The sequence below is a fragment of the Anneissia japonica genome, unplaced genomic scaffold, assembly GCF_011630105.1.
Source record: "Anneissia japonica isolate Jap-2015-1 unplaced genomic scaffold, ASM1163010v1 scaffold16662_len1167910_cov178, whole genome shotgun sequence".
Classification (NCBI taxonomy): Eukaryota; Metazoa; Echinodermata; class Crinoidea; order Comatulida; family Comatulidae; genus Anneissia; species Anneissia japonica.
Window position 1 is genome coordinate 286,171 of NW_022732216.1, and position 16,890 is coordinate 303,060.

Genomic DNA, 16,890 nt, shown 5'->3' on the forward strand with positions numbered 1-16,890 from the left:
GTACAACAATGATTTTTTTCATTTTAAAAAGAGTTCCATTTATTATTGTCACATGCAGGTTTTAAGATGGCCCCGAAAAATATTCAGCAATTTGGCTAATTCAGTATGAAAATAATTAACCAAATAGAAATTTGATGAGCCAAAAAAAAAAAAAAAAAAAGAAAGCTATGATAGCTTTAATTCCATTAGCTTTTGGCTTATTTTGAATGGAAACATTTAGCAAAATTCAGCTTTATATTTGGAATTGGCTTTTTGGCTTTGACAGCAAAGACTACAATGAGGCAGAGTAAAGACGACAGTTTTTCTGAAAACTTTCCCTTCTGTAAATATTTTTCTTAATTTGATTAGTTTATTTAAATATTCCGATGGCGTTTTGTGTCAATGAAGCAGAGTAAAGCATGTAAAGACAACAATTTTTTTTTAAACTTTCTCTTCTGTAAATATTTTTCTTAATTTGATTAGTTTATTTAAATATTCCGATGGTATTTTGCGTCTAGAGAAATAATACAAAATGACGTTTGCCCTACCTGACGTGTTGTAAGTACTGAATGCTTAGGACATTTCCAAACACTTGCGAAAAGAATCTCACAAGTGATTCAGGTGGGAATCAAACCCATGACCTCCAAGTAACTAACCTGATGTCTTAAAAACTAAACCACCGAATAATGTGTGCTTGGTGGCTAGCGATGAATCCAATCCTTTTTATTTAAATAGTTTAGGTATTATGGTAAAGTCTAGGCGGTATGTGCAGGTTTGCATAAATCAACACATTTTCATTAACATATGATCAAAAAATGATCACTCGGCCTAATATTACCTTTTAACAGCTTATAATCAATAAAATAAAGGTAAGCTTCTTCGCTCAACTCTCAGAGCTACAGTATTGTAGGTCTAATGTACGTTGCCTAAGATATGCAATGCTAAATATTCTACCCTGGAAATTTGGAGTTAATAACGGTCCTGTAGGGAACTGCAGTGGCCTGGGGCCTAATCATCACTCACCTCTTCAATGCAATATTAAACCAATAACAACCTAGTCATGCTCGTAGAAAATTAGATCAGATATTTTTAGAGTGTCCCGAGAAGTTAGAACCGCGAGTGTGGGCATAAAGAGTTGCCTGCTGAGAAATACACACAGTGTATGGAATACCAGACACTTATTTTGGTTTGCTCTTACATGGGTATGACTGTAAAACAGTGGGAAAATTAACAATTCACCAACAATTTTTCACTCTGTAAGTTTAAAATACACAAAGATCTGAATAGTTCACAAAAACTACATTCTTTAATTTTAAAATTCTTGAACAGGTTTTAATTTATTGCATTTACTATAATAATAAGTGCAAGGTAAAACAATAAAAGAGACCGATATTACTGTAGGACCTACTCCACTCAATACAGTTGGCCAATAACCAAGTTTTAAGTCAAAAATATTTATCTTTTGTCATGGTTTAAAGTTTGGCTAAATGACAGAAATACTGCATTACTTTAAACTGCAAAAAAAAAAAAAAAAAAAAAAAAAAAAAAAAATAAAAAAAATTTTTTTTTTAAAAAAAAATGTTGTTAATCATCAAATTTTCATTTTTCTTTTTTCTTTTCTTCTTAATTTTCTCATTCAACTTAAAAATTTATTTTCTCATTCAACTTAAACATTTGAACTGGGCCCATGAGGACAACTGGGCCCAGCCACAGTGCAGCGCCACTTAAACTGCAAAATGAAATGGACAGACACAATATATACAGCAAACCTTAACAAGGGTTATTTCAGTATCCATGTGAATAGACCGTTTACAAATGAACATTCGTGGGGTTTAAACCGGGGCCTATGGGGCAGGAAGCACAATCATTAGACCTACCTCTCATCCAAAGGCTCAGCTCAGTTCATTTAAATTTTCTTTTTGTAATTTCACGTCCATACCACGATGCATCATTTTATAGTCTTAATTAAAAATATGGAAATACCTACCATACCTACAATGTTCCATAATGAGAACAATAAAAAAATTATCAATGATAATTATCATTAATTATTACAAAGGATGGCTAAAGTCCAAAATCTATTTCCACATTAAAAGCTATGAAATCAATAATTATTTGTGCAAACGTCACAGTATTTTAGTCCCTAGATAAATTTGAGTGTGAATACGTAAAGTAGGCCTACTGTAAGTGACAAACTACACCACAATACTGAATAATGTACAGGTACGACCTGACCTCGTAATTAAAGAATTGTGATTTTCATCTAAAAATAAACATTACTAATTGAAGAAGCTGAGTATAGAAACTGAAATCAGTAGCTAATGATTGAATAAAATTCTCTAAACCTTACAATTGCTTCAATTCAATGACCCCAATTGATAAAAGAATTGTTTCATTAATTTGTGTGTGACACAAAATTTGACTGTGACACACCCTCATGACCAGTTAAAAGATTTGAATACCGTATACTTTAATACAAAGTATACTGTACTGTACATCACAGGCCTATTACTGAATAATTTATTCAAAAATTACTTGTCAAAGAAGCCAATTTATAGAAACTATTAAATTTATCTACTGATTGAGAGCAATTCTCAAAACCTTACAAGTTGCTTCAATGACCTCAATTTGTCTATGAGGTTTTTGCCCTTTTGACTCCACACAGGACCAAGGCTTGACCTTTTTGTAACACACAAAATGCATAAACACAAATAATGATAAAGGTTAAGGGCTCTCTCTCTCTCTGCAAAAAAAAAAAGTGGGGGGGGAGGGGGAAGAAATCCTTTTACAAAAAAATAAACCACATTTAAATACCCAGAAAGTAATCTACCAACTACACTAGAGGCATATTGTACAATACCTGTGCTAGGAGTGTTGTAGGCAGTTCAACAATCAACCGGGTGATTTTGAAAGTTCTGAAAATGTTGAGTGTGCGACTGGCATTGTGGGTCATGGTATTGCAAGCATCATATGATTCAAGCAACATTTCTGGTTTATTGGTTACAGATAGGTTCACACTAGAGCGTTAATATCCAGATCAGCAAGCAAAATTAAAACAATCGAAGTTAACAATATTTTAGAAAATCAAAGCCGAAACTGTCTCAGTGTTCATTTCCCTACAGGTAGTATTTATGGTAGATAGTCCCACAAAATGATTAGCCTTTTCCACAAAGACTTCATCTATTGTCAATCAAAACAAAATTGGGGCTTCTGTGATTTTCTAATTTTTAAAAGTTTGTGACACTGAAATACTGTAATGGCTGCGTGGTTGGTAGTGTCTACTTTTAATAAAAGTAGACACTGCCAACTACGCAGCCACTACAGTACTTCAGTTTAAAAAAATAAAAAATTTAAAAAAATTAAAAAAGTTTTATCGTATGCAACCCTGCATGGAAAGAGAAATTTTGTGGAAATTATAAATTAATCTTAATTTAAAAAGAAAACAGCATTAAAAATGTTAAATATTAATTTTGAAAAACAAACATTTCCACATCACAAACTCAATTTCTTTCACAATGCGTCTTTTGTGAAAACTTTACTTAAACATTGGCCTAGGGCGTAATCTTTTAGCTACCATATAACCAGCTTTTGTCAAGTACCCAATGAGTTGTTTTGCTTCATCAGTGACTGGCTGTGCACCATGAGAACTCCGGACACATGGCAGCAGCTGCACACCAATTTTGTAATTACATGCGCAAACCGAAGTAAACAAAACAGTGTTTAACATATGCACAAAAATACTTACTGAATGATGTTCGGAAATTTATGACATTCATCAATTCATTTGGGCCTAAGCCTAGTAAAACTCTATCCCTACACCGGGTACTGATCAACCATCCCTGACAGTGACAGTCTCTCACATGAGATCCTGTAAAATGTTAGACTAAATTAAATTACAGTATTATTATTATTATTATTAATATTTATTGATAGTTTATCACGCATGGTTGATTGTACAAAGAAAACCTGTCTTCACAAGTGACAAGTTTGCATCTTGCTATAGTACTGTACAGCCTCCAGCCTCTCCCCTCCCCTCCCCCCCCCCTTCCCTTTGCACTGATGTGATGTGATCCATGGTTCATCATGTTCATGGTAATTAAATCCAGGCCTAACCTAGTATTGTTTGTAAGCCTAGGCAAGCTAGGTATTTAGCTAGGCTAGGCCTGGCCCTAAAGGCCTAGGCCTAGCTACAGGATGGTCCTCGGATGGAGGTCTGAATTAAGGGTTCCGGTAGGTAGCTAGCTAGGGAATAGTCCAGCTTAGGCCTAGCTTCCTTCTCCACGACACTCACTGGGCCCCATTACTACTCTGTATACCTCCTACCTACCTAGGCCTGGCCTTACAGCAGTCAGTGGCTAGGCTAGTCAGGCTATGCCCTGGGCCTAGGCTAGCAGCATCCATCCAGTCCAGTAAAAAGCCTTTTCATTGCACGAATCAGAATACGACAGAACACTTCGCAAATGTAAATTAAAATGCATCAGAACTATATGTATTGTATATCACACTCTATTGAAGAATATATTAGACTCACCACCAAAAACAGTCACAAGACAATATCTTATTAGAATGGAAAATGATGGCCAATCTTGACCGACATCTTGCAAATTAAAAATAAATTTTGAGTCATCGTAGAATTTATCTGGGAGCTCTCTCTCAAACAACCGCCCCCAAACAAAACTAATTTTGAAGATCACACACAATAGATACACAAAATATTTATTTCTTATCTACGTTCATTGCAGTACGGTAATTTCCGTTATTGTGAGAATATACACTAAATGTTCATCGTTGAGGGCGTTAACATATAAAATAAATATTTGCCGCAATTAATTTTGATGTAGTTTATATAGGAAACTATTAAGATGCAAAACCAAAAGAGTTACATTTTAATAATAATATAGGTAACCTTCATAACGCCAAATTTCGTTGAGTCCTGGTGTGAGAGAGGAAGAAGTTTTTTTTGGTTATCAGACGAAGAAGATTGTAAAAATTCTGAATCCGAAATGACAGACAAAATTTGGGATCAATCACCATTAACCCCCGCTTGTGCTCGGGCTCTTAATGACAAGATTTATGAAAAGAGGAAGGCTGCTGCTCTAGAAATAGAAAGGTGCGATACTGTTCCGTGCTGAGTCCTACCTACTACTCTAGGCCTAGCTCGGCTCGGGTAGGGGGCCGCTGCGTAGGTAGTTTTTAACCTCTATGGTAGTCCAAGCCAAGGCCTAGGCCTAGTCTAGCCTATTTCCCTCTTCCATGGTCTAGGCCTAGGTCTAGTCAACAAATGGCTAGGAAGTGGCTACTCTGGCTCTTAGCTTTATCTTGCCATATAGGCCTAGCCTAGAGGGGCCATGCGCCTCTAGGCACCTTTTGGTGGAGATGTGCGCTTTAATGTCTTTATTATTATTATTATTAGGCCTAGCAGCGCTTCCGAAAAACTATCTAGGCCTATGGGATTACCACATAGGCCTAGGCTAATAATAAATTTAATATTCCTCCATAACGTCACATACATGTAAGACGTGTTATTGTAATTTTATTATTATTAGCCTAGGCCTATCTATATTAGGCAAGTGAAAGTGAAAATAAAAAAGAATGTCAATTATTACTGTAGGCCTATGTACAAACAAGAGAAAATGTAAAATTGCATAGATATTATATTTCTCTCAAAAGTGAAAGTAATAAAATAATTTAATAATGATAATAATAATAATAGTCGCAGTAGTAGTAGTAGTAAGAGTAATAAATAAGAATAAAAAAGCTACTCTGTAAAGAATAGTAAGGCAGTGCAGGGAATATATTTTCCATGCAAAAATTAGGCCTAGAATCCATCCGCTCATTTCAGAAAATAAGGGCCAATTTCCAGGCAGATTTTGCCGAAAATTAGGTATATAGTGTCTTGCCAAAGGACACAATCAAGGTTGAGAGTCTAAGTCATGACCGTCACACCAAGCAGTTCTATTGTACTTGTAGAAAAACTTTGTGGCGGTATTGCTTTTACTGCAAATGTTGACTTGTGGCCGAATTGACTTGTGGCCGAGTTGACTGTGGCCGAGTTGACTTGTGGCCGAGTTGGATCGAATTCACTGTATTACGTTTACTAATATTAATATCCACATGGCTTTTGGTTATCATCAGGAAATGTGTGGCACTGTATTTTTTTTTTATGACTTTTGTACATAATAAAGTACTTAAGATGACACATGACCCATCATGCACCTCCACTGGATTTGCCCTTTCAGCCATCTTTGACTGCCAGACGACAACATCGTGTCTTCAGCCACGAGGGGGGCATAGATACAAAAATGAGTAATCTATTTTATTTTTGTTGTTTTCAGAGTTGTAAAGGAATTTGCTCAAACTGGGGCAACACAGCAAATAATGAAACTGGTGAATGTTCTAAGCCGTGATTTTGCCCTGTCTTCTAATCCTCATGCCAGAAAAGGGGGATTAATTGGATTAGCTGCAACTGCCATTGGGCTTGGCAAGGTGTGTGTTTTCTTGACTTTATCATTTTAACAATTCTTTAACATTTAATGTGTCACCTTTCCAACAAAAAATTGCATACGATATACTTTATATAATTTATGGAATACAACATCCAATAAAGAACTATTTACACAGAATGCAACAGCGGCACGCAACAGCGACAAAAATATTCTGTTATGGGTGCGATCCATTCACACAGCATGCGACAACAGCCATGATGCACACAACTTTCGAATCTTGTTCTCCTGCAGTCTACATACTCAGAAGGATGACCGGAGTCTGTGATCGGTGAGAATATTTTTTGTTGCACAACAATTTTTTTTTCAGAAAATAGTAAGTTGTTCTATGCTCAGTATAAAGAGCATAATAGGTTCTAATTTTTTCTGCCATTGTCTCGTGCCACTGTCATGCTTTGTGTAAATGGGGATTAAAGAGATGGAAGGAACAACACATTGAAATTTTTTAATTTATTATATACCGGTAATTATGTTTTTTTTTTTTTATTCTCAGGAAGTTCCGTTATTTTTACCTCAGCTAATCAACCCTGTCTTAACATGTCTGTCAGATCAGGACAGTAAGAATAGATACTATGCATGCGAAGCATTGTACAACATCGTGAAGGTTGCAAGAGGAGCTGTGTTACAACATTTCAACAGTGTTTTTTGTGAACTTACAAATGTAAGAATCTATGCTCTGTGATTTATTCATTGTCTTCCAAATTTCTTATTTTGCCACTTCCATTTAAGTAATAACTTTATAGACCCACAAGGAATGTTTTTCCATTCCAAAGTTCAATATAGCTTTGCCATTTTGTGGTCCCTTGTTTTTATATAATAAATTTGCTCTTGTTGGTTCTTGGAAGTACCAAATATTTTACACCAATTTCTTTACTGACTAATCCATATTATTTTCATCTGTTTATTTATTCAAACATAAAATACCTGAGAGAGACCCCAAAAGTGACAGAGCCCCTTTTTAAGTGTCTATGGTCCAAGAAATTTTAACTACTTGCATTTAAAAAATTTGAAAACAAATAAACACTCTAATGAATTGATAAAATTAAAATGTAATTCTTTGTGTTTCATTTACTGAAAAACTTTGTGTAATGAATTATGTTTGTTTTTTTACAGTTGGCATCTGATCCAGATTTGAATGTCAAAAATGGATCAGAGTTATTGGATAGGTTAATGAAGGTATGGAGTTTACTTAGTCAATTATGTTATTTATAGTTGTAATTTTTCGTAGTCTAGATTTATACCCAAGTCTCAAGGTGCTTGAGGACAAAATAGGTAGTTTTCGCCGCACAATGTTAACCTTAACGTTAACGGATGATGCCATAATTTGTTTATCTTATGTTGCGGAGTACGTAACGTTAATTTCAGGATTTTACGTCGTCGACGTACATTAGTTTCGGGTTTACGCATGCATATTTCGATTTTATTACAAAAGGGGCGGAGCTATCGTGTTGCACGTTGGGTACTAACATTAAAGTTAAGGTTAACGTCGTGCGGAGAAAACTACCTATTATAATAATTAGCGAGCTTTTGATTGCATAACGCGGTGGGATGTAGTATGTAATGACGTCACTAAAAAGTCATCTGCGCATGCGAAAACTTTAATTTCTCCTCATCTCATGGATTCTAAGATGTAATTTTACCAAATCTATGTTGTGTAGAGAACATGGGACGATCATGCATGAGTGAGTTTGTTCTAGCTTCGAGTCGGCATGCAAATCGTAAGCCCCCTATTAACCTCCAAGGAGACTATTGTATCTTATCATTAATTTCTTCATGTCGTGGTGGTGGTGGTGTTTTTTGAAATAAATAAGTGTTCATTTAAATTTAATTGTATAAGTAAACACTGCAGATTGTATGCAAGTGATCATTGTTTCTAATTTATTTTTGTAGGATATAGTAACAGAAAGTAATGCATTTGATGTAATTGGGTTTATACCAGAATTGAGGGATCGAATTCATGCTACAAACTCCTTTACTAGACAGTTCTTGATATCATGGGTAAGTCAGTCGTATATTAATATATATCTGTTTGTTTATCAATTTTACCCATGATCTATCATTTTGTTATCGGCTCGTCTACAATTATTTTTGTCTATGTTGTATCTATGCATACCCATAGGGCTTAATTCATTGAAACTGCCTTCGTTGTCTCTGCCTTAGCTAAAGGATGGGAATTAGGAGAGTATTTTAGAAGATTGTGTTTTTAGATGTGACTCATCTTAAGGCCAATAGAAATGATTATATTACCACCGTCTACACCACTTTTTTTAAACATCAGAAATATTTTGAGAGGTTTAAAAAATGTACTTCATTGATTTTCCTGATAAAAACACATATTATTTTGAAAGATAAAATAACTCCAGTGTTTGGACTAGTAGTCAATACTTCCTCTTGCAATGCAATTTTGTTTTGTTCAAATTGGCTTGAATAAAATTATAATAAACATGTCCTTCCTCATTACTAATATTTTATTATATTTTTTGTTATTTCTAAGGTCACTACACTAGATTCTGTGCCAGACATCAATATGCTGCTGAAAGTTAGGTTTGGAGTAACATATGTATCATGTTATTGAGGCTTTATTGTTGTGTAGCCTAGCTTCTAGGCCTACAGTATATCAATAATAATCTTATTGTTATTGTCTGATGATATACTGTAGTGTTATAGCACATCACCTTTATTTAGACATCTAGGCCTAGGCCTAGATAGTTTTTCATAGGACCAGGCCTATATAGCTAGGCCTATAGTATTATTAGTAGGCCTAGGGGCCTAGGCTATTATGAAAAAATATGCACTAGCACAATTAATGTGACAAAGTCGCCATGGCATGACAAGTCTAGGCTAGTACAGTAGTAGAAACCTACTAACTTTACCGTCAGCTGGATAAGGCTGCGTGCGAACTCACCTGCTGCGGGACTGGAGCAGTGTCCCGGTCAGGAGTGCGCTACTTAGCTGCTGGGTAGACACTGACTGTGCTTCCTAGGCATAGGCTAGGCCTGATTAACAAACAAGTCATCGGACTGATATACGTTTATTAATTCAATTGAATTATTCCTCCATGATTGAATTGACGTTGACAAAACCGTCTCTCTGTAACTGCGTACGTAAATGATCACAAAAACTCACGACTTCACACTAGTGTACTGTATCTAGGCTAGTTGCTCGATCGTCGGGACGATTTTTCGATCAGCTGCTCGCCAAAAATTACTGGTCTTGAATATTAATGAGTTGGTTAGAAAATGCTACCAAGCTACTGAAAAAAGTGATCAGCCTCGTTTTCACCTGATTTTCCCGTCTCATCACATCATGTTCTGTTTCTCTAATTATCGTTACATCTCAACATTTTGAATTTTTTAAGTATTTTTCCCGAACTCAGGAAAGGTTAAATAAGCAATATATGGCCACTTGTCGCATCCCCGCACCCCCCCCCCCTTTAATTCATTGAATTTCTTCCGTTCATTGAAACTGCCTTCGTTGTCTCTGCCTTAGCTAAAGGATGGGAATTAGGAGAGTATTTTAGAAGATTGTGTTTTTAGATTTGCCTCATCTTAAGGCCAATAGAAATGATTATATTACCACTGTCTACACCACTTTTTTTTAACATCAGAAATATTTTGAGAGGTTTAAAAAATGTACTTCATTGATTTTCCTGATAAAAACACATATTATTTTGAAAGATAAAATAACTCCAGTGTTTGGACTAGTAGTCAATACTTCCTCTTGCAATGCAATTTTGTTTTGTTCAAATTGGCTTGAATAAAATTATAATAAACATGTCCTTCCTCATTACTAATATTTTATTATATTTTTTGTTATTTCTAAGGTCACTACACTAGATTCTGTGCCAGACATCAATATGCTGGAGTTTCTGCAAGAGATACTGGATGGCATGTTCCTGATGCTGGGAGATCAAAACAAAGAAATTCGAAAAATGTATGATTTTCATTCTAAATTATAATATCAGACCCTTAATTGATAAATTAAAGAGGAAAATTAGGTTATTAAAAGACTGTCCTACCCTTCAGCCTACAGTAAAATTTAACTCTGAAAATGTTTGCAACAGGTTTTTACTAACATATATACATGCACTCACATATACTCTGATGGAATATTAGTGTAGTTCTTAGGTCAAAGGTTGACATTAAGATTTCCATATAATAATTACAAAATCTAATAACACATCTTCTTCAGGTGTGAATACCAGCTTGATGCCTTCTTACAAGAGATTAAAAGGTCCCCAAGTGGTGTAGACTTTTCATCTATGGTCAACATTCTCACATTCCATAGTCAGTCATCAGGTCAGTGGCTAAACTTCATTATAATTACTTAACTTCATTAGAATATAATTATAATATGAATATTCATAATCATATAGCCCTCTTTTGTTTCTTTACTCTATATTATTGTTGTAACTTAGTTTCAGCTGTAATTGATAAACCTAACCTGATAACCTATTTTTGTTACTTTCAGTTGAGTTGATCCAATTGACTGCCATCACATGGCTTCGTGATTTTGTTAATATTGCTGGTCGTTCAATGTTGTTCTTTGCGTCAAGTCTCCTAACGGCTGTCCTGCCCTGCCTCGCTACCGAGGGACGAGATAATATCCTTCATGTGTATAACAAGGGGATTTGGAAATTATGATAATGCATTGTAATATATCAAACAAGTATTATATTACATGTAAATTTACATAGTTTGGATGATTTATCTTTGGAATATTGTTTATGGATGTTCATTATTATTATTATTATGTTACTAAAACCTACCTTACGTGGAACTTAGACAATGGAGAAAATAGAGAACAATTAAAAATACGACGTAAGGAGAAATGAACATGACATTAAGGGGAAAATAACACAAAAGGTATTCCCCTTAATTCCGATTTAGAGAAATTATTATTATTATTATTATTATTATTATTATTATTATTATTATTATTATTATTATTATTATTGTTATTATTATTATTATTATTATTTTAAATTGGTTATGATTCCATCATTATTTTTATTATTTTTATTTATTTTTTTTGTTAAAGGTTAATGGTTATTCATTTATATTGTGGTATTATTTTCATTGTAATTATTGTATTATTTTTTTAAATCATGAAATCAGCCAATTAATTTAGATTTAGAGAAATAATAATAATAATAATAATTATTATTATATTAAATTGGTTATAATTCCATCATTATTTTTATTTTTGATATTATTTTCATTGTAATTATTGTATTATTTTTTTAATCATGAAATCAGCCAATTAATTCGGATTCTAGGCTTTTAAAATAGCTGCCAAAAATTATTAATAGTGCATCCACAAGAACAATATGATAATAAAAAACTATAAAAAAGAAGGCATGTTACATAACTTTTATTGATATAGTGTTAATATTTTTTATTATTTTCATTTAAAAAAAATGTGCATATATTTTTTTATAACAATCCATTTGAAAACTAATGATAAAGTAGTGCATAGAAATGTTTCTAAAAGTCTTTGTAGAATGTCTTTGTTTCTCGTTTTTGTTGTTTGTTTCTCCTTCACCGTCATCGTTGCACGTGTTAAAGAGGTTGCCAAGTCCGTCAACCAGAACCTGATGAGATTAGTGACAACGGAAGATGACAAAGATGAAGAGAATAGCAAAGATGAGAAGAAAGACAAAGTGGATCTCAAAGAGGAGAAGAGTGAACAAAACAATGAAGGAGAACCAGTTGAAAAGGAAAAAGAAATGAATTCCATTAAACTGTCAAGGTATTTGTGAGAGTGGTTTGCATACACGCTGCGATTCAGACTCCAAACATTGAGGTTGGGATTCAAATCGCTGCTATACATTTAGTTTCTTTTCAGTTTTTCTTTCTTATATTGCACATATCTATTTCAAGAAGAATTGCTCATGCTACTTTTCCCCTGATAAGATATTGGATACATTATTAATCATCTACTACTACGCCTTTTTTTTAAATATTTATTTTTGCTGGTTTTTTTGTAGATGTATTTTTGTACTGTCATTTTACATATATTTATTTTCATAATCCTATAATGTTTTTACCTGTTTTTTAAGTAACAGCTTAAATTTTGAGCAATTAAAAAGGTTTCGCTGATGCTGATTATTGCATATTGTTGTTCATAACATTGAATAAATTCATCAGCTTCCAAAAAGTATTTGACCATAACATTTTGCCTTATAGAAAATTATTCAAATGTAGATCTTCTTCCATTTCCTTTTAAATTTCTGTTGTTTTCCTTGCCAGTGAGTACCATATTCTAATGTAGCTTTTTAATTTGAAACAGTTCATTGCCACCAAATTTGAGGCTAGAAATTGCACCAGTAGTTGAAGTTCTTCTCAAGCACTTACAACATTCCCCAATGCAAACCAAGATTGCTGTACTCAGGTGGATCTACCATCTTCATTTGAAAACACCAAGAAAGGTACTGTAGATAAGTTGTGGCCTTTGACTATCATCATTATTAAACTATAGCCCTGTCCTGGCTATCGTTTTCATTTAACATCACATTATTTTGCAATAAGGAAGAACACGGAACAAAAGCCTAGGCCATGTCTGCATAAAAGACAACGCATTTATTTATTTATTTATTTATTTATTTAGACAAAAACATGCCTAAATATGGTCAGGATGAAATCACATCATGGTCATATATGGGCACATCATGACTATACATGAGCATACAAGAGTTTTTGGTAAAAGAAAATTTGATAGAGTGGACAGAGATTTAGTTAGATATACAGTGGTGGATCCAAGAATTTGAAGTAGAGTCGGCCCAGGGACAGACTTTGACAGGTGGAGGGTATATACCACCTCAGCCCCACCATGGCTTAGGCTGAGGGAAGAAAATTTATGATCACATCACCTCTAGATGACTGGAAATGGCGCTCTCCGACTTAAAATTTTAATATAATTTTCTTTTTTTTTTTCTCCAATTTTTTTAATTTTTGAAAAATTTAGGGGGAACCAGGGCTGAACNTCTCTTATACACATCTAGATGTGGATAAGAGACAGCTGATATATTGTAGTGATGCATACAAGATTTTTTTTAGATAGCAATTTTTTGGTGTGACCACAAGTCATCAACAATTATTTATTTTATTTGGATATAATTCTGATATCATCAGATCTTCGATATCATTTTATAGATTTCTATCAAAGATGAACTGCCATCAAAAAATATAGAAAACCTCAAAAAGAAGTATCACATTAGTAACCAACATTCATTAAGTTACAGATATTAAAAAAAAATTATTTATGGACATTTTATTATGAAAATCCTTGTAAAATGTAAGGGTATGCAAAGATTATGACAATTTTATGACAAAATGGCAAGAAAAAGCCTTTTTTGTTCTAATTTTATGGATCTGGATTTGTCATATTTAAAAAAAACGGATACTCGCATCACATCAGAGTAAATTTTAGTTGAAAAAGAATAACTTAATGATATAATGTATACATATATAGGTGACAGTATATCTTTCATACTGCTAGTGTTATAAAAATGATGTTGCATCGCAGATAAATGATTGCTTAGATCTGTTTGAATTTCAAATGTTATTTTTACCATACTTGTTTTCGTTTCCTAATCATTAGATTTTTCAGCATGTAAAGGAGATATTTCCTGTGCTACTAAACACATTATCAGATGTATCAGATGAAGTAAGTCAACTTGATTAATGATTATTCTACTGCAATGTACACTCTATTAATGTGTTTATCTATATACTTGATATAGTTTTATGTAAACGTACAGCATTGAAAACCACTTTCTATTGTTGTTGTAAACTCCTGACCATGTCTAATGGCTATTTGGTTTTTTTTTTATTGTCCTGTACAGTGTCTCAAAAATTGTGTAAATATAATGATTTTACATAGAATAACAATATATTAAAGTGAGGTATTGCAACTTCTAGCTAAGGGCATCCACCTAGTAGCTATTAGTATATTTTCTTTATTTTGTAAATATTTATGTTTTTAGGTTAATATTAAGAGCAATATTGACTTTAAAGGGGTCTTACTCTTATGCAAGGATTAGCGGTGCGCTAACAACAATATTGATTTAAAAGGGTCTAATTGAGGGTAGCGTTATCAACATTACTGATTTAAATACTGCAAAGCCCTTTATTTTCACAGCCCTAAATTTTTGCGACTTAACAATTTGAAATATTTCGCTGCCTTTTATTTTTGTGATTTTACAATTTCCAGTCATTTTTTAACAAGCAGAAACCTACAATTTTTTTTTTTTAAATTATTTTTTTTTTTATGTCTATATGTTAGCTAGAGCTCCCGATTTTAGTCGGTTTCTCTTGATTTTGATTGAACACGTTTTTTAAATACTAAGAGTTGTTATAGTTAACAAACATGGAAATCTTCGTGTTTGGTATTGCAACGCTTGACCCTTAAACACGGAGATGTCCGTGTTTCAAGTTTTTTTTACGGAATCTGATAGATAGGTTAATTACCGACCATGTGCTAACATTTTGAACACTATATTCAGTCTGGACCGTAAGTATTTCGCTATTTGTTTGTTTACGTTAGCATAGATACTTTAACAAAATCGGGATTATCTCAGCTTCGTTGTGTGAAATTGCGTAAATCTTCAAAAGTGAGTCATTTTCATTTTACTGCTACGGGTCACAGATTGTGATTAGAATAAGGTGTTTGGTACCATTGCAGCCCATGAAATTAGGAAAAAGTTAGGTCGGCAAAAATTTGCCGACCTTAAATTCTCCGAGGTCGGCAGCCTCAGCAATTTTTTACTACCTAGGCCTATATAGTATAAACTATGATTTTTCCGAACGCTCGACCTTACATCGTCATCTACAGATTGTGATTTTGTTAATTTCTCTATTAAATCAATATATTGCTGGTGAAAGAATGGTCGTACTTGTATTAATTTAATAGTGTAATATAATACATATGTTTTACATAATAAATTTCGTTTTAGCGTTCGTTTTATCGTTATCTTTGGCATGGGAAATATCACTTTCGTATCATCACAGGCAGTACAGTACTCGTCAGTAGTGAAGTCACGATGCGATCGTGATTGCGTTTAAACGGACGGTAGGATAGGAACATTTTAAATATGATAATAATACTGTAAAATGAAGACAAATAATATATTTAGATAAGCATTACGATCTACGCGGCCCACATGTCTTCAATTGTGCGATGTTGTAGGCCTTGGCTGGCTAGCGTCATTCCTACCTAGGCCATAGCCTACGAAATGACTAGGCGAGAAAGACAATAATAATACTGTAAAGTGAAGACAAATAATAGATTTAGATAAGCATTACGATCTACACGGCCCACATGGCTTCAATTGTGTGATGTTGTAGGCCTTGGTTGGCTAGCGTCATTCGTAGCAATATGGTCGGCAATTGCCGATTGCCGACGTGAAATTCGTGGGCTGCCATCGTAATGGTAAAATGTTTGTAGTTCTTGTAGTATTCACTACATGTCAAATCTGATCATATACGCACTCTCAACGAGCTTTGGAAAAGTATTAAAATTTGCTAAAATGTCTGGTGGTTGCTGATACTACTTTTTCCACCCCCTTGCGGTCAGAGTGTTATCAACTAATGGGAAATATTCGTTTTATAGAAGAAATGCAATGCTGTGATTTTTATTCCATTTATGATCCACAAAGACACTTTTAAACAAATGTTGATGTTCTTTATGTCCAGGTTGTGCTGCTTGATCTGGAGGTGCTGTCTGAGGTGGCATCCTCACCAGCAGGGCCTCAATCTGAGGAGGGGCTCCAGTACCGGCCTGTGCCGGGTACCAATATCTACTTTACAAAGTTTATGATCAGTTTGCTGGATCTCTTCTGTAAAGACTCTCAACTCTTAGAAGATAGAGGATTTTTTATCATAAGGTAAGAATAATTAATAATATTCAGGTTTTATAACTTAAAGCACCTTCCAAAGATAAGTGTTCAAGCCTTTTGGTGTAGCTGTTGCAGTTCAATTTCGTTTATTTAATAGGATTTATATACTGCACAATTATCCTGAAAACCTCAAGGTGCTTTTTTTTCTCTTCATTGGATACGGAGACAATCGTACCTAGTTACAGTATGCGCATAATCAGCACTCCCGAAATTTCATTCTGAATCATTCACCTCCTACCGTTGCAGTTTAGTTTTGTTTGTTTATTTAATAGGATTTATATAGCACACAATTATGCAGAAAACCTCTCAAGGTGCTTTTTTCGTCTTCATTGGATACGGAGAAAATCATACCTCCTTTGCTCCATTGCGAGTATTCCTAGTTACGGTATGCATGTAATCAGCACTCCAAATTTCATTCTGAATCATTCACTTTCTACCAGGTACCCATAAATACTCCTGCGTAAAGAGAGGCAGATGCAGATAAAGTGTCTTGCCCAAGGACACAGGCAG

General features: G+C 34.0%; 2 protein-coding genes across 4 annotated transcripts in view; one reads left to right on the forward strand and one right to left on the reverse strand.

The window, feature by feature from the left end:
- The window catches only part of LOC117115645, a 38,187-nt gene extending 33,530 nt beyond the window's left edge, over positions 1-4,657 (reverse strand). Inside the window, exon 1 of one of the 2 annotated variants that reach the window (XM_033259531.1) lies at positions 4,511-4,657. The gene's annotated coding sequence lies outside the window, so the exon portion shown is untranslated. The other variant, XM_033259533.1, reaches the window with a different exon arrangement.
- Positions 4,658-4,869: 212 nt separating this feature from the next.
- The window catches only part of LOC117115630 (protein VAC14 homolog), a 19,066-nt gene continuing 7,045 nt past the window's right edge, over positions 4,870-16,890 (forward strand). The window contains exons 1-12 of one of the 2 annotated variants that reach the window (XM_033259499.1): positions 4,870-5,089; positions 6,315-6,465; positions 6,976-7,143; positions 7,596-7,658; positions 8,373-8,480; positions 10,306-10,415; positions 10,674-10,780; positions 10,953-11,084; positions 12,041-12,233; positions 12,774-12,912; positions 14,085-14,150; positions 16,178-16,368. In XM_033259499.1, coding sequence (XP_033115390.1) covers positions 4,983-5,089; positions 6,315-6,465; positions 6,976-7,143; positions 7,596-7,658; positions 8,373-8,480; positions 10,306-10,415; positions 10,674-10,780; positions 10,953-11,084; positions 12,041-12,233; positions 12,774-12,912; positions 14,085-14,150; positions 16,178-16,368 — 1,535 coding nt within the window. In that variant the 5' untranslated portion in view covers positions 4,870-4,982. The remainder of the gene's footprint in view (positions 5,090-6,314; positions 6,466-6,975; positions 7,144-7,595; positions 7,659-8,372; positions 8,481-10,305; positions 10,416-10,673; positions 10,781-10,952; positions 11,085-12,040; positions 12,234-12,773; positions 12,913-14,084; positions 14,151-16,177; positions 16,369-16,890) is intronic. The other variant, XM_033259498.1, reaches the window with a different exon arrangement.